The sequence below is a fragment of the Xiphophorus hellerii genome, chromosome 18 (genome assembly GCF_003331165.1).
Source record: "Xiphophorus hellerii strain 12219 chromosome 18, Xiphophorus_hellerii-4.1, whole genome shotgun sequence".
NCBI lineage: Eukaryota > Metazoa > Chordata > Actinopteri > Cyprinodontiformes > Poeciliidae > Xiphophorus > Xiphophorus hellerii.
The window spans coordinates 1,345,210-1,369,125 of NC_045689.1; the positions used below are offsets into that span (position 1 = coordinate 1,345,210).

The window sequence follows — 23,916 nt, forward strand, 5'->3', positions numbered from 1 at the left end:
AACTTCTCTAAGATAGAAGCTTCAGTTCAGCAGGTGAAACTATAATAACAAAAGTTTCTAGATATTTATTAAAACTGTCTTCATGTTGAGACAGTTTGCAATGAGTCAGATAATCTGAACAGATCGATCTCCTCCACATCCGCCCCGGTTTGCTACTGCTGTATGAAGGAACAACCAATCAGCTGGAGGCAGACGCTGCACAGCCTGATGAGGTCATCATCTTATCGTACCTCCTCGCCCCGGCCCGGTTTCTGGTCTGCCAGAGTCTGGGAAGCTTCCTGGGAACGCCGCTGCAGAGTAGGAGCTGCACAGAGAGGCGTATTCTTCTGCAGACAGACAGATGGCCGTTAGCGCGCCGCGGCCCACCTGCGGCGGCTGCGGCGCGACGCTTACCTGAGTCGGTGCGGGGGCAGAGGGCGCAGCCCATCCCCCAGCCCTCGCCATAGAAGCAGCAGCAGTCGATGAAGGTGACCTGCGCCCCCAGCAGGGGACTCTGGCACAGGAGGTCGGCGCTGACGTGCTGCCAGCACACGGACAGGTTCTCATCTGGAAGCAACACAAACAGCAGCTCTGTCGATACGCAGGCGACACGCCGCAACCTGCAGGCTGGTGGCCTGAAGGAGGTTTGACCTTCGACCTCCAGCTGAACGGCAGTGCCGCAGGCGGCCATTTTCTTTGTATCCACAGCAGAAAGTCAACAGAATGTTTTCATAGATGAACCGTTTTTTATTTATGTAGGTTTTAAAGAAATGGAGGGACAAATGTTTGGGCCACTATGAACATGAAAAATCAGAAACGTTGTATTTTGCGTATGATGTGTGATTTGTCAACGACTGTAAACTAATCTGGGATTATTAATCTGGGCTTGACCAAAGGTTCTGGGCGATGAAACGGTAATCATAAAGAAACACTTGATCAATACGTTGATCATTTCACTGAATTCTGATCCAGAAACGCAAGGCATTCTGGGAAATGGAAACTTCTCATGGCTAGCTGAGAGAGGTTGGTGGCATCAACTAACCCACTCTTTGGTTACCTAGCAACAACCTGCTGAGTAACTTGCGCAGCAGCAGTTTGAGGTTTGGACAGAGTGAGGAACTGTTTGGGTTTAAACATTCTGACTTGGATTTAAAATTTTAAAAAATGTTAAAATCGCTGTCAGAAATAAAAATGTGAGTTAGCCAGAAGTCCATGACCTTGTTTAGATGTTCTGAGACATAATAGTTCAAAACGTGAACATGGAAAATGGAATGGATTGAAAAATATGATCCAGACAGAATAGAAAGAAATGTAAGCAGCAGCAGGAGATTCAGCTTTTCTGCTCTCACAGAAACACCAACAACGTTTCTGTTCTGTTTTATTTTCTCTCCGGTCCAGAAAGAGCAACCTGAGCGCAGCATGCTGGATAAAACTAATCGTTGATTCCTGACATGGACTGATCTGAGAAGCTGGGTGTTTTTCAGCCCCGTTGGTATGTGATGAAGATGAGGATGAGGAAGGGTTACCCCTGGTGAGGTGCGAGGCGTTGACGCAGTTGCTCTGCGTGTCGTCCACCACCAGCGGCGGCGGGCAGCTGCAGTAGAACGACCCCACCGTGTTCACACACTCGCCGCCCACGCAGCTCTCCTCCTCACACTCGTCGTAATCTGCAGATGGGAAACGGGTCAGCGGGCTCAGCCGGAGGTCGGGCGCAGCCGGACCCAGCTGTGTCCGTACCGATGCACTCCAGCAGGGCGGAGCTGTAGACGAAGCCGCTGGAGCAGTAGCACCTGTAGCCTGGGATGTTGTTCACACACACGCCGTTCTTACACACCTCGGGCTGGAAGCGCTTACACTCGTCCACATCTGGGGACACACAGCAGGAGGCTGAGAGGCCGCCGTTGCTACAGCAACCAGAGGGTCAGACATGGCGGGTCGCAGCGTACCTGAGTAGCTGAAGGCGCTCGATCCCACCGTCACGTAGCCCCACCCACTGGGACACAGGGACAGGAAGTCAGCTGCAACACAAACGGCAGCCGTAAGAACGCAGCAACGCAACTGCGGCAATGCAGCCGCAGCAACGCAGCCAGCTTCGTCCTTTAGGTCCCACCTGTGTTTGGGGCGGGGCAGGCGTGGGCGCGGCAGCCCCGCCCCCAGCCCTCCCCCGCGGTGCAGCAGCACTCCTGCTGGCTGGTGTTGGCCGCCAGCAGGCTGCAGCCGCCTGCCCCCAGGTTGTAGTAACAGTCCCTCAGATCACCGGGCTGCGCCGCAGACTGGCGGTGCAGAACCGCAGAAACGTCCACCGCACTGATCTGGACCCCGGAGGAGGAAGAGGAAGAGGAGGAAGAGGAAGAGGAGGAAGAGTGTGTGGACTCAGGGCGGGACCCGGACTCTGGAGAGGCAGAAAGACGCTGAACTTTAAAAGATGTAAAACAGAAAATCTTACCAAATATTTGTAATAAATTTATTTGTATAATCCTTTAAAACAACCTCCAGGTTAACCAGAGAGATTCATGGTTAGTAAAATAAAACACTTTGAGGCTGTCACTCTGAATTATGAGAAAATATGACAAAAAGTTAAGGAGAGATTTTATAAAAACCATAAACGATGTGAAAAAGTTAAATCATAGGGTGGAAGCCATGAGGAAGCAGTTCACACAGAGAGAGAGAGCAAACTCATCATCTTCATCATCCTGACCTGAAACAGACGATGGAAGCCGTGGTGCAGCGGGCAGCGAGAAGGTCGTCGCCGCCGCCGCAGATGCTGGAGCCGACACGGCCGGCCCGACGCACGAGCCGTCGGCAGCGACCCGCTGACCCGCCTGGCAGGCGGCGAGGCAGCGGAACGAGCCGATGATGTTCTCACACCGCCGCGACGGGCAAACGGAGCCGCCGCTGGACACGCACTCGTCCACGTCTGGGGACACAAAGAGACGGGAGGGCTGAGTGAGGACGCAGACGTCCTGGACGGCGCGGCGCTCTGGCGGCGCTCTGGGCAGGCTCACCGAGGCAGGCGGTCTGCTCCGGGTTGGCGCTGAAGCCCGAGTTACACTGACACAGGAAGGAGCCGTCGGTGTTGACACAGCGGCCGTCCGAACACACACCGGGCCTCACACACTCGTCCACGTCTGGGAGGGAAATTTAAATATGGCCGTCAAGATAAAAATATGAAAACCTGAAACGGCTAATCAATTACTGAAATAATCATCAACCAATTTATTAACCAATTGATTATTAACTGGAGGCCGTTTGCTGAAAACACAGAGCAGAATCAAGTCAAAACTGCACGAAAACACAAACAAAAATGCCACTTTTTACATTTTAAATGTGGCATTTTTAGCTTCACTGGTTCAAATTCTGGTAAAATCTGTTATTAAGCATCTCCTGCAACCAGTTATTAATTAGTCTATAATTAATCACCATGTAAAGCCATAATAACGCTATTTATGCTCAATCTGAGCTTTTCTCAGGTTAGGGGATTTTTAGCTGCAGATTTATTAAAGCAAATGAAGGAATGCTGCTCCTGCATTTTAGAGAATAAAATAATTATTTTCTTACTTACATTTTTTTAAAACTAAGATTCAACTTTTGATTGAACCTTTTAATGTATTTCTAAGTTTTAAAAAAAAGATTAAGAGGTTCAATGAAAAATCTGCAGAATGCACTTTTTAAAATCTTATTAATTATCAGAATAATCAATAAATAAACATCAGCAGTTGCAGCTTTAATGTTCAGCCAAGTCTGGGTTTGCTAATTAGCCTGCGGCTAAAAACCGTCAGTTTGTTTTGTCAGGTAACTTCGTCACCTTGATTAATAAACTTCAATCAAATGAAAAAACAAATGAAAAGAGAAGTTTAGGTGACGGCTAGAAACCAGAGCTCTGAGTCTGAACGTGGCTCACCGAGGCAGGCCGTCCTGTTCTCACTCAGCGTGAATCCAGGTGAGCAAACACAGGTGTATGATCCAGGTGTGTTCACACACTCCCCTCTGGAGAAGCAGAAGTCGCCCTCCAAACACTCGTTAACGTCTGGAGACACAAACCTGATCAGAAGCTCAGTTTAAAAGGTAAAAACCAACCTCACTGGCGCTGCGCTCACCTGTGCACCGCCTGCCCAGGCCGGAGCTCCGGTATCCGGGGCGACAGTCGCACCTGAACGAGCCCACGCTGTTCACACACACCTGCTCGGCGTCACACGCTCCGGCGCTCGCACACTCATCCACGTCTGCAGGACAGAGCTAGCTTAGTGAGCTCTTCCTTCTGCTAGCGCGCTAACAGAGGAGCTAATTTTTAGCTTAGCGCTTAAACGTTTTCGCTAACTTTTGAGAACACTTAGCTTCAATGTTCCCAGAGAAAAGAAAAGTAATTGGCTTTCAGCTAAATAAAGTTCCACATCTGTGTTGAAATTATTTTCCGAATGTTAAGAAATCTTCAACAAATATAAACAAATATAAAAGCAAAAGGCATTAAAGAAAAAAAAGGATAATGTCAAAGTTAAACTGTTATTGGAGGTTTGTAGTCTTTCAATGACAGATATAATCTGAACTAAAGTTAGCACTTTAGCATTAGCTACAACTAAATATTGAGGTGATATAGCGCCTTAGCACTAATGAACTAATATTTATTAGCGATTTAGTTAGCGTTGTTTCAAACGTTCAGAGCGCCAAAGGTTCCGGTTCCACCTCTGAATGTTACATCAGTTCCTGGTTAGTAAGAGTAAAACTGAGTCGACGTTCGGTGGAGACGAACTGAAGACTTTCATGATGATGATAGTGATGAATCTGTCCAGCACTTTGTTTGATTTAGGCACCGAAAACCAGGTGACAGACAGATATTCCTCCAGGACCCACGGACCGTGGAATATATTTTTAAAGACCTTCTCAGTCAGAACCAAGAGCTGATGCAACAAAACACACATTTCATCTAAAACAAGACAAGATGTCTGCAGGAGAAACATGCTGGAACGTTTACGGTGAGTCGGATGAAAACCTGAGTATCATCAGCAAACAGTTTGACTCTTCTTGCCCAAAACGATCTAGATGAGAACGGCCATGAAAACAGAACAAAAGTGGGCCAAAAGTTCTGTGTGGTACACCAGAACTAAAATAAACAATTAATGCTGAACTTTAGAAATGTGAGGTTGGTAAAGTAAACATAAAGTCCAGAATGACGTTCAGGGCCGTCGTCCATTTTTTATCAGCACCGCTACGAAGGTCCAAACCGTCTATACGACTGTACTCTGAAGTTCCCATGATGCAATGTTCACTTCCTTTAAACACCACAAGCAACGTCAGGTGATGCGCCATCTGGTGGAGTGGTTAGGTACTACACATATCAGCAGCTGAAAACAAAGCTGTTGAGTAAAAATAACCCTATATCTTCTTTATTACTTATGTGACATTTTGTTTTAACTCTCAAAATATAAATAAGAAAAATTATAAACTAATTAATTTCACGATAAATGATGATAATACTTCCAATAATGTGGAGGATCCATCAGATTTCTGTGATTCTTCAGTTTTTACCTGAATAGTGTTGGTCTGAAAACAGAACCTCGGTGTGTGTTTGTGAGTGTGAACACACCTGTGCACTGCCTGTTGGTCAGTGTGTATCCTGGACGACACGACACACACCTGTACGACCCCACAGAGTTCACACACATCTGCCCCGGACACTGAGACGGCTCCGCGCACTCGTCCACGTCTGAACACACAGCGGACCCGGTCACCGACCCGACTGCTCCCCCCGAGCGGCGCCACGACCAAACCGCGCCTACCTGTACAGGTTTTGTTCTGGAGCCTGTAACCATGGCGACAGACGCAGCGAAAGCTGCCGGGCGTGTTCTCGCAGCGGCCGCCGGAGCACGGGGACAGCCGGCACTCGTCGATGTCTGCGAACACGACACAAGGATGGTAGCTGGACGGGTCCGGTCCAATCAGAACCCGGCGTCTCAGGTGAGAGGCAGGTGAGCGTTACCTGTGCAGATTCCGTTAAGCAACCCAAGTCCCGGCTGGCAGGGCGAGCAGCGGTACGAACCCGGCATGTTGACGCACTCCTGACCCGGACACTGCAGCGGATCCACACACTCATCCACGTCTGGAACACACACAGGTAAACACACACACCCAAACACACACACAGGTAAACACACACCCCAACACACACACACACCCCCACAGGTAAACACACACACACGCCAACACACACACCTCTCGGATTCCTCCAGTCACATCAGAGCTCCCAACATTAACTTCCGTTTATAACGTTTATTTTTAGGAATTATTTTCTCGTTAAGCTGCTGCCTTTACCTTCACAGGTGTTCCCAGCGAGCCTGTAACCATGGTAACAGACACACCTGAAGCTCCCTGGGGAGTTTTCACAGCGCCCGTTACTGCAGGGATTTTGCTGACATTCGTCCACATCTGGGATTCAACACGAGGAAATAAATTCATTTAAACAATATTTCAATTTTTTTTTATACAAATTTATTTCTATATGTTTAACCTTTTACATTTTATTTACATTTTTCCAGTTATCTTTCAACAAAGTCAATGTTTTTGGTATTTATTGCTATAAAAAAAAATTTTAACTAGAAAAAGATGTATGAAATTGAAAAAAGGTTCAAAAATACTTTTTAAAGTTCAAGTTTGTCCTTTCAGATTTAGTTTTAATTTGAACTTTTTCTTCAGTTTCAAAAAAACCATTTTTTGAACAAATGTAGCTCCGTACTGTCAGTCATGATTCTTCTTCCTCTGAATCTGATGAAAACACTTAAATCAAAAAGTAGATTTCAGTTTTTTCCTTTGAATCTTTTTTAATTTAAAAGTTATTCTTCAATTTAAAATATTTTTTTTCAGTCTCAATACTTTTTTACATCCAATTTTTTTCACTTTCAGTACAAAGTTTTTAAACAAATTTTATGGCCTGAATTTAGCTCCGTACATTTTAATGAATTACTAACAACTGAATTATTGCTTGTTATTTCTGGAGCTTTTGATTTTTTTAAATTTGGTGGAAGATATATATTTGATAGCTTACTGTTTTCAGATTTAATCATATTTCCTATAATTCTGACTGAATTGTTCTTTATATGTAATATTTTGCAATGTTTTTTCCATTTGTCTTGATTCAAGTTTGTAACAAAATTATCTGAATAATTTATGATTCAGGATGAAAAATGAAACAAATGAAACATTTGGAGGTTTCGTCCGTCCAGTGGATTTTCTCACCGAAGCAGCGGCTCTGCTGAGCGTTGGGCTGGAATCCCTCATCACACTCACAGGTGTGTTTCCCACCTGGCAGATCCACGCAGCGGCCACGCTCACACACACCTGGTCTGATCTGACACACACCACGGACAGCTGCACACGCCCACACACACACACACACACCCCCACACACACAAATGAATGCTCATTGGCCTTTCACAATAAACAATAACATCATGAACTAAACTGAGATCAATACTTTCCAATCTGAAGATGAATATTTTGTTATCAATATATTGAAAATGGTATCGAAACAATATTATCGTTTATCACAATAATTACTGGTCCAGTAAAATTTGTTATTGTCTAAACATGATGCTGCCAGAAATATGTTTTATTTTTCTTTTAAAAATTTAAAAATAATTGATTTTTAATCAGAAATTATAAAATACTTCAGAGTATGAAAATGTTTGTAACTTTTTCTTTAAAAAACAAAACAAAACCTAAACTCAGAACCTCGTTTTGGGTCTGAAGTTCAGAAACTTTCAGACTTTAGAGGAAAAATTAATCAGAATTTGGTGAAACTGAATCATATTTAATCTAATGAATCTATTTCAGATATTTTGACGTTTTAACAGAAACTGAACTGGTTCCTTTACCAACACACAGCCAGAACCAGATGATCAGTTCTGGTTCTGGCTCTACTCACGCTGGACTCTGGCGGGCCGGTTGGTCGGGTTTGCAGCCGGCCGTCTCTCCGGACCAGGCGGTTCTGGTCCGGGTCTGGACCCGCGCTCCGAGGTCCGGGGCGGGGCCGGGGTCGGCAGAGAGTCTGCTGGTACCGGCGCCGGGTCGGGTCGCAATACAGAGGAGGGGAACGCCAGCGGCGGCTGCGGCCTCGCCAGAGCCAGGTCCAGTCGGATATTCTGGATGTCCGATCGGCCATGTTGGACCTCCAGTCGGGTCTGAGCATTCCGGGTTGCTGAACCAGCAGGGGGCGTCGGTCTGGAACTGGCGGTCAGATCTAGCTGAGCAGGGACCTGGACCTGGACTGGACCGGTTCTGGTACCAGATGGTGACCCGGACGAACTAGGTCTCTGCTGAGAACCGAAGGCTATAACACCGCTGGACCTGGGAACTGGATCTGCAGGGAAGAAGGAGGTCCGGACCATTACTGAATGATCATCGGCATCAAAAGTTCTGGAGGTCCGATTCTGCTGAAGGAGAGAAAGGAACCCAGTTTATGTTCTGATCCAAACAAAGAGGCGCTGGTTCCGCCTACTGCCCACTGAAGAAAGAGGAGAGGAAACGGACCTTCCTCCCCTTCAAAATAAGAGCATGAATATAAACATCTATCTGAAGGATTCTTAAAAGGCGATAATCAAAACTTCAACACAACTTTATTCATCTGAATAAATCTGAATAGAGCTGTAGAAATTTTAATTTAGCGGGAGCTAAGTGCGCTAAATATTTCTAAGGTTAGCAAAACTGCTACTCTAAAATGTTCTCTGCTAACAACTGCCAAGCTAATTTTTAGCTTAGCATTTTATTTATTCAGAATAAAATAATTTAGCGGAAGCTGAGAGCACTAACTGTTTCAAAACTACCAAAACACTAAAGAGATAAAAAAAAATTAGCTCTGCTGATAATTGTGGTGCTAATTTTAAGTTTTGGAAGTTATCCAGAAGTTATGCTAAGTTTAAATGTTTTCAAACTTAGCAAAAGCACTGAACCACAATGCTAAGCTAAACCTTAGCTCCACAAATAACCATGGAGCTAGCTTAGCGCTTTAGAATTTATTTGGAACTTTCAATGTTAATAAAAATACTAGCACTAAATGAAAATTAGCTTGCTATTAGCGGATTAGTGAAAGTGTTCCCCAAACTGCTCATCAGTTTTGCCAATTAAGAACAACAATCAGTTTTTAGGGAGCATTTTGTAACTGAGGTATTTTTGCTCAAAGTGAATTTGAATAAAAGGTTTTTCCAAAAGTAAAAATAACAAAAATCTGATTTCTTTTTTTTTAAACCCATAAACAAACACTTTAACATGTTTAATGATTAAAACCTTCAGAAGCGGCCCAGATAACGTGATGCGCTGCATTGGATCCAACTGGATGCTAACCTGAGGCGTCCAGCGCTGTCAGCAGGAATTCTCGGCCCGTCGAATCGCCGTCCACTCTTTGGCTGATCTGCAGAGTGGAAGCCGAGTAATGGTAACCCGGGCCGGCCGGACAGATCTCCTTAAAGGCGACTGGGGAGCAAACAGAGCAAGCAAACAGAAAGTCTGACGAAAAGCTCCAGAGAACCACTGGAACAGAACCGACCCACCTGAACCAAAGTAGGGGCACCGCACGCAGTCGGGCCCCCAGGCCTTCCCGACCCGGCTGCAGCAGCAGATCTGCTTGGTGATGTTCCGGACGATGGGCAGGGAGCAGGTATACGGACCCCGACTGGAGCCCAGGACCCGGTAGCACTGACCCTTCTCCTCTGAAATCACGCTCTGCGCTGAGGAGGACACAGAGACGGAGACACGTCACCGAGCACATTCTGGTCCAAACGGGCCGAGACGCCAGTGCGCCGCATGCAGAACCAGAACATGCTGATCTCTGGCCAGCAGAAACACACAGAGTCCAATTCCTGGTGCTTTCAGAGAATAAAGGCGGATACAAGACCAGAACCGAGCCGAGCAAGACCAGAACCGGGTCGAGACACAACAATCAGGGAGATGGATGGGAAGTTCTGGAACCAACCAAGAATCAAACACATCTGACGTTTTTCAGTCAGGAGCAGTTAGAAATCCACAAATAGCGCAGCTAGCTTTTCCTTTAGCGCTATAGCATGTTTGCTAACTTTGAAAACGTTCAGCACACTTAGCTTCCCTTAAATCAATTTACTAAGCTGATTTGTAAACTTTCAGTTAAATAAAGTTCAACATCTGTGTTGAAGTTTTGCTTATCGAATACTAAGAATTATTCCACTTCTTAGACGTTTATTCATGCTCTTATTTTTTTTTCTCCCCTCCAGGGTCTTTTGTGGCTCTAGTGCCCCTTATATGAAAGTTGGCTGACAGGAAACGGGGAAGGAAGACATGCGGCAAATATCGCCGGGTCCAGGAATCGAACGGCCGCGTCGAGGACTCAAGGCCTCGTGGATCCCGCTATCCCGTACACCACCACAGCACGCCCCATTCATGCTCTTATTTTGGAGAATGTTTACTCAGCAGTTCCATTTCCTGTCCCCATGTTATTCTGTACCCAGAATGCATTGCTGTAGTTGTACAGGAAGAAGTTAAAACCAATGTCCTGCTGCTTTCTGACCGCAGCACTACCGTGGTCAGTTAGCAAAATTCAGCAACTATAAAACTGAAACCAAAAAACTGTTAAAAAAAAAATCAAAAATCACTTCCTGAAGCGCAAACCGGACAGGCTGGTATGCAGTAGCACATTTGACCCTGTTGAGGGCGATACGATGGTGTCGCTAGCACATGGTGGTTATCAACATGATTGAACTTAGCACTTTAGCATTAGCTTACTAAATACTTTGTTGGTATAACTTCTTAGGTACTGCTAAATACCACGTTGGTACAGTGCTAAAGCAAAGCTAACGTTTATGATTAGCACTTCCTGGTTAATGCAGTAAATATGCCAGTTAGTGTTGCTCACTACTGTCTGTTCTTTATTACTTTCTCCTACTGCTCTCTTATCGGTAAATGTTGCTGACATTAACTTTCGTTTGTATCTGTTACAGAGGTTACTCCTGGCTTGGTGTTCCGCTAATCAGCTAATCCACGCTCCAGCCATAGATTTTACTGCTTCCTGTATCTCAGATGAATCTCTTCTGGATCAGTTTCTGGGTCCGAAACAAGACAGACGCTCAGGAACTGGAGCAAAAAGGTTTGGATTTAAAAACAATCCTGGAAAATGAAAGATTTGAGAAGTGAAAACAGAGACGTTGCTATCAGACAGCAGCCAGACCAGCATCCTGCAGCTCCTTCCTCCTCCGTCGACCCGGAGAATGCCGGTCGGAATGACGCAACTGCGGCCAGGACTCACCGAAACCGCCTGAACGCCTCACCTCCCACCTGATGGGAGCCTGCGCAGCGCTACGCGGACGTTCAGGAGGATTCTGGAGGTCCCGAGTTGCGTTATTCCTCTGGTGAAGCCGGCGGCGGAGAGCGTGTGTGTGTGTGTGTGCGCGCGTGTTACTTACAGATGCAGATTCCATGTGTGGCGTCAAGGATGAACCCCAACCGACACACACAGCTATAGCTCCCCCTGGTGTTCACACAGATGCCGTTCTCACACAGCCCTGGCTGCAGGCACTCATTCACATCTACACACACCAACACACACACACACACACACACACGCGTGAGTGATGGGATTTCACTTCCATGACTCCGACACTCGGAGACGGGAGGAGAAATGCTGCAACCCAAAGACCTGAAGCTCAGGTCAAAACCACGCCTGGTTTCTGCAGGAAAATTAATCTGCAGATTAAAATCTCCTGATTATTAAAACTGGAGCAGATGTGATTTAGAGGAATCCTTGGAAAACAACCTGAATAGAAAAAAATATAAATATAAATATTTTTCCAGGTTTCTGTAAAAAAAAAAATCTGAATACAAAAAGGAAAGCAAAACCTTCTGCTCATCTTTTCATGTTGTATATACTGGAGGATTAGCGCCCCCTTCTGGACTGGGTAAACTCATCTTAGGAGCCCTCCACCTGCCTCTGACCTCTGACCTCTCTGTGTGAGTGTTTAACTCACCGACACACTGCGTTCCATTGGTTCGCTCGAAGCCAACAGGACAGCTGCTGTTTCTTTGACCTGCGAACAAATAAAAGATTAATTCAGAAACGTTTTCTTCAGGAAATCAGCATTTATCTAACTTTGGCGACAGTTTTGTGTCCTCTGGGGGTTTGCTGTGTTTCTACCTGGAGCTTCAGGACAGAGGCTGCAGTCGGTGAGACCCCAGGCCTTCCCGATTCCCCTGCAGCACACCTCTCTGCTCCTCAGACCCGGAAGTGGAGAGCTGCACTGCAAACACACAAACACAGCGAACACAGATCACACCGCAGGAATAATCTGCTCTAGGAGGATGGAAACTGACTAAGTATCACAAAAATTCAAAGAAAACATCTTATAGTTCACCGTCTGTCAAACAGGAAGCGGTTTGCTCTCACCTGTCCGTCTTTCACCTCTCTGAAGCAGTATTTGAAGCCAGACTGCGGGTTGTAGGTACCGCCGCCCCTCAGAGTCTGGGCCTGGATTCTAGCGCCACCTGCTGGAAGCGGAGCCTGGGCCGGAGCACCAGCAGAACCCGAAGAGGAGGAGGAGAGGGTCCGCAGGGCCGGACTGGACCCGGACACCTGGAGCGACACGGAGGCAAAAAATCTGTGCTTTTATTCAAATTACACAGAAATGTAATAAATAAAAACAAAGATAATTAATCACACAAGGAGATTAAACAAAAAAAACTAAATTATTAAAAATACATATAATACATATTGTCAATTAATATTAATGAATCATAAAAACGATTAAAATCATTTTTAACAACCTTTAGAATGAAATATTAAAATAAATGGGTTTTTTTTAAAAATAAAGTTAATAATATGGGGAATATTAAATTTTTTACAACACAGTGCAAAATGAAAAAAATATAGGAACTACCAAATGAAAATATTTGTAAAAAATCAAATAAAACTATTAAAATTTAAAAAGTATTCAAATAAGAAATTTAAAAAACAAAAGTGAAATGGATAAAATAACTAAATAAATCAAAAAATATTAGTAGGAATTTAATAAAAAATAGAATCAAATTACACAATTTAAAATAAATTCAGACTAAATTTGTAAAAAGACATAATTGAAAGAAAGTCAAATGAAAATCCTACAATAAATCAAAATTCAATGAAATTCACAAGAAATCTGAAACCAAAATATTTCTTAGTTTTCTGAGCAACTTGAACAGGAAGTTGATTCTAACTGGTTTTACCTTCATCACCTGGTGGATCTTCACGCTGGCCTCTTTGGGGTGCTGAACTCTGACCTTTACCATGCGGGGGTCTTTGTGTTTGGTAAAAGAAACACGAAACTCACAGACAAACCAAACGTTTCTCTGAAAACATCCAAACGTCTCATAAACACTTTGACCAGCGAAAGGTGTGGCGGCTCACCTGCGGACGGCGGCGCCGCCCGGTTCTGGCCGAGCGGCAGCAGGAACTCCGACCGCATCAGCTCCTGATTGGCTGCCGCGGAGGAGGGCAGCGGCGGCTGGACGATCTCATTGGTGGAGGCGGCGCCGGGGAGCGGGACGGGGATCTGGCAGAACTTCCCGGTGAAATTAGCGGGGCAGAGGCAGCGGTCCATCTGCAGGCAGACGCCGCCATTCTTACAGAGCAGCGGGCAGAGGACTGCGGAGGAGATGGACCGGGTTCTGCTCAGTTCGGGTCCTTTTGGGTCGGAACCAGCAGCAGAACCGCTGAAGAGAGGCTCAATGATCACAGCGAGAACTGAACTGCATTATTATGCTTTTAAATTTTATTACTGTTAATATTTGAAACCTCTAAGCTTTTAAATTTGTTTAAATCCTGGAAGCTAACCAGGGATGAACATTAGCGTTAGCATGAAACCTCCATGTTTAAAAGGCCCAGCTGAATTAGTTTGTTCCTGTTAAATAAAAAGAAACTAAAAAACATTTAGACCATCTAATTATTCCTAGTTTGTCACATCTACAGTAAAAACAACAGAAACGTATAACATTTATAATTAAATTTAAGAATTTCTCCAAAAATATGAATTTTTTTTTACCCCTCCAGGGGGTCTTTTGTGGGCTCTAGTCTCCCTTATGTGACAGCAGGCTGACAGGAAATGGGGAAGGAGAGGGGGGAAGACATGCGGCAAATGTCGTCGGGTCCGGGAGTCGAACCCGCGACGGCCGTGTCGAGGACTGAAGGCCTCCAAATACGGGTCGCGCTAACCGCTACGCCACCACGGCACGCACAATGAAATTATTTTTACTGTTAAAATTTAAATGCAAAACAATTTGGAAATTTTTGTAAATATGTTGCTAAATATGAAATTAAATTTCTAACAGACTTTAAATATAAAAAACAAATAACTATTAAATAACATTTTAATAACTAGAAAATTTCTGAAGAAATTTAACCGGGGCCTGCCAAAGCGTGCCCGTTGGTTTGGGCCCGGCGTTGTCATGCTACAAATTAGCATCAATGCTAAAGAACGCTTCAATGTAATCAATAGCATGTGGAGAATCACAAGAACGTTAAGTAAGGTGGACGTGCACCATTCAGTATTATTTAAAAAATTTTCAATGCTTTTATTTTGGAAGTTTTGTTAAACTTCATTTCAAAGGGCCAAACTAATCCCATGTTTAATAGTCATTGGGTTAAATTAGTTATATAATGCTCAAAACACAAGTAGTTGATGTAAAAATATTAAATGCTTTTATTTTGAAATTTTTATTAAGCTTCATTTCAAAGGGCCAACCTAATCCCATGTATAATAGTCATTGAATAAAATCAGTTATATAATGGTCGAAAGAGCAATAATCTCATGTAAAAAATCTCAAGGCTTTTATTTTGAAATTTTTGTTAAGCTTCATTTCAAAGCACCAATCTAATCCTATGTGTATCAGTGCTTTGGATAAAAAATTCACATAATGCCCAAAAGAGCAAATACCTGATCTAAAAATTTTCAAGGCTTTTAATTTGAAATTTTCAGTATGCTTCATTTGAAAGGGCCAAACTAATCCCATGTATAACAGTCATTGTATAAAATCAGTTATATAATGCTCAAAAGAGCAATAATCTCATGTAAAAATTGTCAAGGCTTTTATTTTGAAATTATTATTATGCTTCATTTTAAAGTTCCAAACTAATCCCATGTGTAACAGTAACTGAGTTAAATCAGTTATATACAGCCCATAGCAGCAAGTAGTTATAAAGGCCAGTTCAGTCCTGCTCTGTTTCAACTGATTCTTCCACCATAGATAGAACTACAGTGATGCGTATTTGTAGTCCTAATCAGCAGCCAATAGCCTCTTGAGTTCCGTTGCTATGGTAAATAATTTTCTCACCAAAGTGTGAACTGTTAGTGAGAGAGGCTGGGGCAGAGAATACTCTATTTGAGCCAACAAGTTTTACTGAAAAAAAGCATTGGAAACAAATCCTTCCCGTTCGGGAACCGTAATACATATTCGAAAACCGTTTGAAGCGTATGAGAGGGCTATGTGTCTTCTGCAATATTCCCGAGATTCATATCTCTACCTCCCTCACAGCATTTACAGCGATGAGAGAAAGAAATGTTTTGCACAGATCTGAAATTCTAGTCAAATACATGGGAGAGAGACTCAGACAGCCTCAGAAAATCCTGTCGCATGACTTTGCTCTGAAGCACCGTGACAGAAAACCGTACGGTCTAGATAAATTTCGAAAACATTTTACCGGAGCAGACATGCGTATCAATGTCAGGACCGATTTTGATACCAATCGTGCGATATTTGTGGGCGTGATGGCGATTTCAAAATTATTTTGGGGTGAAAAATTGTCTTCATTTCTCACTCTAGTGGAGATCTAAAGGCCCTGACTCTCACTCTAATTTTAGGAAAAATTAGAAACTTTGGGTCGCTTAGAGACAAATTGTGGACAAACCGTAATTGGTATCGACGAGCCGTCTTCACTTTCGAAGACATCACAGACGTATCTACAAAATGAAATTTGAATGGCATTTGTACGTGAATTCGTGACGACACAGAAAATCCTCAAAAATGGGTATTTGTAGGATTTTTCCCATTGACTTATAATGGGGTTTTTTTCGTAGTTTTTTGCGAATTATGTCGCCATGTTAACCCCGAATCCCACCAAAAGTAATAGCTCCAATGGCGTGAATTTTCTGCACGTTTTGATACCTCATTTGTAGGTGTGCACGCAGCAGTATGAGCCGCATTAACGGTTACGGATGAAAAATAAAGAATTGGGAGAATAGCAATAGGATAGCAAAACATTGTCCTGAGCCGTATGCAACGAAATTTCGTTCTGTATACACCCTGTGCATGCAAAATGACAATAAAGTCAGTCTAAGTCTAAGTCTAAGTCTAAGTTCCTGCCATTGCTTTGCATGGCAGGCCCCAATTAGTTTAAACCTACAAGGAAATAGAACAAAATTAAATATAAAATAATTTAAATATCAGATCTTAATAATCCACTAAAATATGGGAGAAATGATAAAGTTCAATATTCCAAGCAAAATTTTTAATAAACTTCCAAAAACTAATCCAAACAATAAAATGTTTAGTAAGACATTTTATTTTAATTGTTTGAAAAAAATTCAGTAACAAAATGTTTAATTATTCCACATTTTTTACTGAATGGTTTTGCTTTATTGGAATTCCCAGTCTGTAATTACCAACATTCCCAGTTCATCCATATCGGAGCGCTAACAGGTGAAAGGTGAGGATGGCGCCAACAGAACCAGCCACCACTTCCTGCTTCCTGTTTGAACCGACACCACAGGAAGTGGCTGCATTGTTACTCCGAGAGCCGCTGGAGTCCAAAATGCCACCAATCAGACGGAAACTCACAGAAACCTCTGGATGTTTACGGTGCTTTTACTTTGGAGGAAGGACCAGCGCCATCATGGACCCAGAGCGTGTGTGTGTGTGTGTGTGTGTGTGTGTGTGTTTGCTACGCTCAGGTTAGCTGCTACAGAGCGGATTTGTCCTGCTGTAAACACGGTCATCAAACTGAATCACAGATGGAGCGCATCAACGCTCAGAGTCTGGAGCAAGTTTCAGTCCCAAACCCAGAAAACAGCCGAGCTCGGGGTAAACAAAGGCGCACTGTGACATCATGAACACAGAAAAATCACAGAAACACAAACAATCTGTTGGGCTCAGCGTAGGAGGAGAAAACTCTGGAGTTTAAAACCTCCAGCAAGAGATCAGATGAAAGGCAACATGGTGGGTTTTTCTTCAAAAAGACAAATTTAGTTTATCTTCTGTAAAAACAATAGAAGGGGTAAAACATCCAGGGGGTAAATACTTCTAAAGGCACTTTATGACCCCACAAAGATCTTGGCTCAACATACAGCTATCAAAATGTTACACAGTATGAAGTGAAACAGAGAGAAACGTGTTAAAACATTACTGCAAAGAACATGTTTCAGGGATTTATATTTTAAAAATAAACCATTTCAAAACTTTGACTCCAATAGAAGCAATAATCAATCACATGATAAACTGAAACAAACTTAATAATTTCCATTTCAATTATTATTATTTTTTTTCTCTTTCTACCAAAAACTGGAAGATAAAAGTCTTCAGTCTGTTGCTTTGGCCTCAACTAAACTCTTTATTGAAGGATAATTTTGTTTCCAGAGACTTTATAATTCATTTTATTTACTGTTTGTTTTGTTTATTTTGGATATTTAAAACATCTTCTGGTTCCAGTGTTAAATGTTCGTTAAAATTTAAAGTTTTTAAAGTTTATTGATCTTTGCAAATGTTTTCTTGCATTATTATGCCATTATTACCATTATATTACTGGAAAATGGTCTCAAAACAACAATACTATCATTATCACAATAGCTTCTAGGACAATTTATCATCCAGAAAAACATATTGTCATGAGGCCTGGTTTCAGGTTATTTCAGCCATTAACAGAAGAAAACCAACAACTTTGTCAGAAGTGTCAAAGTGTTTCCATTGGAGTTTTAAAATGTTGAAAAACCACTTCAACCTTGCGCAAAGATTTTAATTAAAAAAACTTATTTTTTCAAAATTGACATTTCCATTAAGCAAATTTATTTTCACAATTTCCTGGTCAATGGAAACGCGGCTAGAGAGGAAAAAATGCTTGGATATGTTACAGTAAATATCTGGTTTCAACTGTATTATGGATAAAATGCAACTGAAGTACTGCACAGCCAGACTCAGGTCGTCTCTCATGTTATGGTGATTTTCTGGCTGCATGGGAAAGCCTGACCTGAAGGCTTTTATTTGGAAAATGTCGTGTAAGCAACAGTAAATCATGCAGAGGGAGTCAGAAGGACTGCGACCGTTGAACTCATTACTGCGCTGCTGTAATGTTGGCTACAGTTTATACAAACAGAGAAAAACAAGACACTCCTTCAAACATTTCTGCTCTTCATGTTAAATCACTAAAAACTGAGCAGAGAACAGCTGTGAGGTTAGGGGAGTTGACCTCTGACCCCATGATGTCATCACCCCCACCCTTTTACCTCCCAGAGCGCGTTTGTGTTCATTACCTCACTGCAAGTTCAAACATTCACACATCACCAGCAAAACATCCTGCACACATCGATCAGAGTGTGTGTGTGTGTGTGTGTGTACTTGCATATGCTACATATAGAGGACCAATCCCTCCACTTTCACCCACAAATTTGAGGTCACTGTGAAAAGTGAGGACATTTTCGCTGCAGCTCTACTTGTTAGGTTTAGAGATGTGGTGTGAATTAAGCTTTGATTAAGATCAGGAATAGACTAGTAATGGTTAGACTAGGGAGTGATTTAGGTTTAGGCAGTAGTGGTCACCACTAACTAAACAACTAGCTGTGCTAACCATAAAGCAGTAATTGTAAACATTAGCTATTTTTTTAAGTGCTACACCAACACAATATTTAACTAAAGCTAAAGCTCAAGCAGTAAATTAAAACATGTTGTGTTTTTGTTTAACACCTCTGGCTGTTTATTTATGCAAGTGCTATATTCCTCTGTATACAACACATACTCATTTGCTTGTTTGTTGTATACTTTCAATTTGTTCAATCAAGAAAATAAGTTTATTTATACTAAATATTTCAGCAGCAAGGCAGTTCAAATCTGTTGCACCATAAAAACACGAGAATAACAAATCATAAAAACATCATAGAGTCAACAATTGAGAAACCAGTAACAAACAAAATGAATGGAGATCAATATAAAGTCCTAATATGGTGCAAAATATTAGGACTTTGTATTGACTTCTGTCTGTGTGTGTGTGTGTGTGTGTTCTGGTATTTATAGTACTGTGAAAACCGTGAATACAACACGCATTGCAAGGACTCAACTCTGTAGCAAGAAAAAAAACCCTACGATTTCTGATCGAATCAATAGATTTGATCAAGATTAAATATGCTTGGAAATGTTCAGGAAGTAAATAAAGGTTGCTTTCTATTGACAGAAATACTTATTTTCAGGTATTACAGCTAGGAACTGGAGACCAGGCCTGGAATCTGAGTGACGGACTCTGAGTTACATAAAGGCAATTAGAAAGTCGGCCTTCTATCACCTGAAGAACATTTCCAAGATTAAAGGACTAAAGTTCCAGCAAGGTCTAGGGAATTTACTTTAAAATACTTCTGTTAGTTTGTAAATCACTGAACAGCTTAGCACCAAAATAAGTTAGACACCGAGTAAATCAAGACTAAAACCCATCTGTTCAGAGCTGCTTCAACAGCAGCTCTGAATTTGCTGAGTATTTGTTTGAAGATTCAGATGATATATGACAAAATGTGATGTTTATTGCTTGTTTCATAACTGATGACTGAACGATGTTTTTATGTTTTTCACTTTGAACTGCCTTGTTGCTGTAATGTGTTATACAAATAAACTTGACTTATTTTGTTTTGAGAGTTGTCAGCTAATGAAAAATGAAAGCCACATGTCAGCGCTGTTTCCTCTCCCTGTGACTCTTTTTCCATTAAACTGGGCAACATTGTGTACTCATTAAGTTAAAATCTTTTGAGTTGCAGAACATAAAAGACATCTGGATCTTTCCAGCTTTTCATGTTCAACAAATCCAGCTTTAAAAACAAACACACACGATCAGAGCGAGCGAAAAACCAAGTTCATCCGTTCAGTTTTCATATAATTTACGAGGAAGCTGCTGATCAACTTATCATCTTCAGAGTGAAACCCCAAGAACAGCAGGTGTTTAGCAGCTCCTGCTCCAGGGCGTTAGCACAATGCTGGTGTGGAAAGACGACAACAATGACCTGAGAAAAGCAGCTGTTCCTTTATTCTCCATCAGGGTGTGTCAGGTGACGTCCACCTGTGCTGTTTCTGGTAAACGTTCAGAGCCTGAACTTGAATTAGCATGTCAGCGCTAACAGAGCTCGGTGTGTTGAGCGAAACTGCTCTAGCTCAGCCATGTGACCTGCAGATCGCTGTCTCTGAAGAAGAGCCAGTGAATATTTGGGCCTTCTGGACTGATCCCAGATCAGTAGAATTTAAATCATTGCTGTCGGCAGCAACAGGTCTGACAGGTGCTTTCTCCTGAAATGTCGAAGCTTTTCTGGTTTTGATCCAGTTTATGGGACCAGTTGGACTAATCTAATCTGGTCTAGTGCTTTTAGTGGGTTTGTATGTTAAATCTGAAAGGAATTGGTGAAGTTTTAACATTTTTATAGGTAAAATACAGACAATTTATTTTTTTCTTAACTGAAAAACAGTTAAGAAGACTTGACTAGACTGATCAAGATCAGTCTAGTCAAATGGAGAACAACAGCTTTTAAGCCATAGATTCTCGGATGTGGACTTTGATTAGGCCACTCTAACCAAACAATGAATCAGCTTTGATCTAAACTTGTTTTACAAAGTGGGGATTGCGGCTCCCTTGGGGACCACCAGGAGGCGCCAGGCGGGCCTGAGAAAGCTGGAGGGAGGATGACAAAAATAAATGTGACAGTAAAAAAAGAAAAAAAAGGATCTCAATTTCTTAAATAATTTTTTCTTTATTGTTTTTGTTTATGTTGTTAAAGGCCCATCTGGGGACGCGCAATGCTAACTGGCTTAGGCTAGAAATTATATTTTTCAGTGTTTGTTTATACTAAACACTTCTCGCTATTTAAAAAAACAAGAAAGAAAGAATAATATTTTTTTCTATGATAACATATAATCTGTTTTTCAATCATTATAGCAAAATATAAGTTAAAATAATTTGTTGTAAAGTTAATTTTTCTGACTGGCTGCCAGTCAAATCAGTCAAGCTAGCATAGCGAGCGCGAAGTGGAAAAGTTTCTGAAGAGAAAAAGACCAAAAGAACCTGCAGAACCTCCTGTAGATCTGAACTGATCCTTGTATCAAATCATGAGATAAAAAAAATATAAACCCCAAAGACAAGACATGCACTCTTTAGACTTGGTAACATCTTTGCTGCCTGTGGCCAAAAATAAACTCGTTTAATAGAAAAGCACATCGTTATTTTATGACAAGCTGCTTTACATGTTCCATTATTTCTTGGTGCACAAAAACCTATGAAGTTTAACGTATGTGATATTTCTGAACCCAATGCCGCTGAATGTGAGGCGATCATTGTTCCATTTTTTAACAGAACAAAGTCTGAGCGCCCCCTAGTGGAATTACATGAGTTATCTGATTGGTGGTTTGAACACAACCTAAAGCTTTTCCCGTTATCCCAGCCTGAATGTTGCCAGGTTTAGTCCCAGATCCTGGGAACTTACAGACTCTGAAGCCGGGACCGTGAGCGCCGTCTCGCCTTCCTGTGGCTCTGCCGTCGGCGCTGTACAGCGTGGTCACGTTGCCCTGCTCACAGCGGTTGATGCAGCCGTCCTGGTTGCAGAGCACCTTGCAGATGGTCGGCGTGAACCTCACCTGAATCCTCTCCAGTCCTCTTCTGGCTCCCGTCTGTCCCTGCGTTGGCCCAGGAGAGGCCAGGAAGATGAAGAGGAGCGGGAAGCAGGCGAGTCTCAGCTGCTGCATGTTCACAGTTGCAGGCAGAGTTTGTGAATTTGCTGCATGGCCAGAAAGCCTCAAAGCTCTTCGCTCTCCGACTCTGAACTCGCTCTCCGTTTCTTGCTAGTTGGTGGAGTGAAAACAAGCGCTGGAGGAGGGAAAAAAAAGGGAGGAAGAAGAAAACGGCATCTCCCTCCCCTTCCCTCCCCGGTCAGTTTTCACTAAACCCTCCAGAGTGTGAGCAGGCAGAGAGAGCTGGAGATAATTGGAAGCAGTGTGCAGCGCTGGGCTCAACTCCAAACTAAATGTTTAGCAGGGATCTGCTCCATTGGTCGGCGTGCGGAGCGCCAGTGGTTACTCCTCTTCCTCGCTCCTGAGGCCCCGTATCTCTGGTTTCGTAACGCGCTGCCGAGCTTTAGAGGATGTCAGGCTGATGATGCAACCTGGTTTTGGGTTTCAGGGGTCGGGTTGCTCAGTGTCTTCATGTTGCTGCAGGCTGAGCAGGAACTGATGAGTTTACTCACTTGTTGTTGACATGTTGTTGTCTGCTGAACCTGATGTGTTGCTGTCGTGTTTACATGACGCATCTGGAGCTCGGATTCCTTCCAGTTTCCTCTGCAGCTCCTCTGAGGAGCTTCAGGCTCAGCAGCTGGGCTTTAAAGCTGGTCAACTAGACCTACAGCTCAAAGAAATAAAAACGTCTCCAGATATTTCCTAGGAAGTGATGAAGTATGATCTGTCGGCGAAATGTTGAAGCCTTGGCTGAGAAACACATCAAGGGAAACATCATGTTTATGTCCAACTGCTTTTCTACAAGGAAAGTAGAGTTTCTGGTATTATTGGGATGTAAATTCATCTTAGCTTCGTTTATTTTACCTCAGCTCATGCTAATTTATCTGACCGTATATTGGTTTATGTTATTTTATTAGAGCAGGCTTTGTTTATCTTAATTTCTCTTTTTTAAGCACCTATTAGCACCGATTAGCTCAGTTGGACTTGTTGTAGTTTACCTCAGTTTAGTTGACCTTATTTTAACATTTACAGATTTGAGTTAAATGTTCATTTTGTTATATTTTTGTGATTTCTTGCACGGGAACAAACTCAAACATCAGAATCTTGTCACAGTTTCCGCTCTGACCGAGCTTAGCTTGATTCTCATCTCCCTTCAGTGCTCTGTCTGATTATTCTCCCATTGAGTTTGATTTGTCCGGTTGAATTTCAACTGGGATAATCAGCAGACAGAAAGAGGATTCATGAAACATTGATGTTGTTGTTTTATCTTTGTAGTCTGCCTGCAGTTTTGGCGACGGCAGCAGAGGAAGTGAACGAAGCCGTTCAGTCCGTGTTGGTCACACTTCCAAATATGGAAGAATTAAAGTCGGAGCAAGAGGAATGTTTAAGAAATTTTGTGCCTGATAGAAATGTCATGGCTCTACTCTCCACGGATTTGTGTAAAATACACGCAATTTCCGGTAAGCTTCGTCAAGCTAACGCTAGCAAACGTTAGCTATTAGGTAAAATCGGATCCAATCATTTAAAGCTTCAGCAGAAGCCTCCAGAAAGAAATCACTTCTCAAGAGCCGAGGGTTCAGACAGACGAAGCGAAGAACCAACAGCTGGTTTTTACCAGGCGTGGTTCAGCTGAGACGCCTGATGTCTTGGTGAGTCCTTTGATTGGAAGGTGTCCAGAAAGTATCACTCAAACTGGTTCCATCAGATGGGGAAAAGCATCAGCTCCACACTGAACTCAGAGTCTTAAGTCTGGTTAAAAACACCTGTGGTGGCGCAGGGGCAAAGCACAACCCATGTATTGAGGCCTTAGTCCTCGTGCCGGTGGTCGCAGGTTCGATTCCTGGCCTGGCGACGTTTGCCGCATGTCTTCCCCCTCTCTCATAACCCTCTTTCCTGTCAAACTACTTTCAAATAAAGGCCACTAAAAAAGAGCTTTTTAAAAAAAACACCAATCATCTGAATACCAGAGGAACACGTCATACACCAGGGAGCCCGCTA

General features: G+C 42.8%; 1 protein-coding gene across 3 annotated transcripts in view; it reads right to left on the reverse strand.

Moving 5' to 3' along the window:
- ltbp4 (latent transforming growth factor beta binding protein 4) overlaps window positions 1-23,916 on the reverse strand; it is a 40,864-nt gene that overhangs the window by 4,433 nt on the left and 12,515 nt on the right. Inside the window, exons 1-25 of one of the 3 annotated variants that reach the window (XM_032590707.1) lie at window positions 21,675-22,320; window positions 13,370-13,606; window positions 13,189-13,259; window positions 12,374-12,559; window positions 12,125-12,227; window positions 11,958-12,017; window positions 11,397-11,519; window positions 9,516-9,692; window positions 9,310-9,438; window positions 7,895-8,329; window positions 7,207-7,338; window positions 6,286-6,399; window positions 5,954-6,073; window positions 5,754-5,867; window positions 5,561-5,680; window positions 4,077-4,202; window positions 3,881-4,006; window positions 2,985-3,107; window positions 2,678-2,896; window positions 2,090-2,371; window positions 1,926-1,997; window positions 1,717-1,845; window positions 1,506-1,646; window positions 394-546; window positions 231-326 (exon numbers count right to left, since the gene is read on the reverse strand). In XM_032590707.1, coding sequence (XP_032446598.1) covers window positions 231-326; window positions 394-546; window positions 1,506-1,646; window positions 1,717-1,845; window positions 1,926-1,997; window positions 2,090-2,371; window positions 2,678-2,896; window positions 2,985-3,107; window positions 3,881-4,006; window positions 4,077-4,202; window positions 5,561-5,680; window positions 5,754-5,867; window positions 5,954-6,073; window positions 6,286-6,399; window positions 7,207-7,338; window positions 7,895-8,329; window positions 9,310-9,438; window positions 9,516-9,692; window positions 11,397-11,519; window positions 11,958-12,017; window positions 12,125-12,227; window positions 12,374-12,559; window positions 13,189-13,259; window positions 13,370-13,606; window positions 21,675-21,933 — 3,847 coding nt within the window. In that variant the 5' untranslated portion in view covers window positions 21,934-22,320. Of the gene's footprint in view, window positions 1-230; window positions 327-393; window positions 547-1,505; window positions 1,647-1,716; window positions 1,846-1,925; window positions 1,998-2,089; window positions 2,372-2,677; window positions 2,897-2,984; window positions 3,108-3,880; window positions 4,007-4,076; window positions 4,203-5,560; window positions 5,681-5,753; window positions 5,868-5,953; window positions 6,074-6,285; window positions 6,400-7,206; window positions 7,339-7,894; window positions 8,330-9,309; window positions 9,439-9,515; window positions 9,693-11,396; window positions 11,520-11,957; window positions 12,018-12,124; window positions 12,228-12,373; window positions 12,560-13,188; window positions 13,260-13,369; window positions 13,607-21,674; window positions 22,321-23,916 lie in introns of those variants that run through there. The other 2 variants (XM_032590705.1, XM_032590706.1) reach the window with 2 other exon arrangements.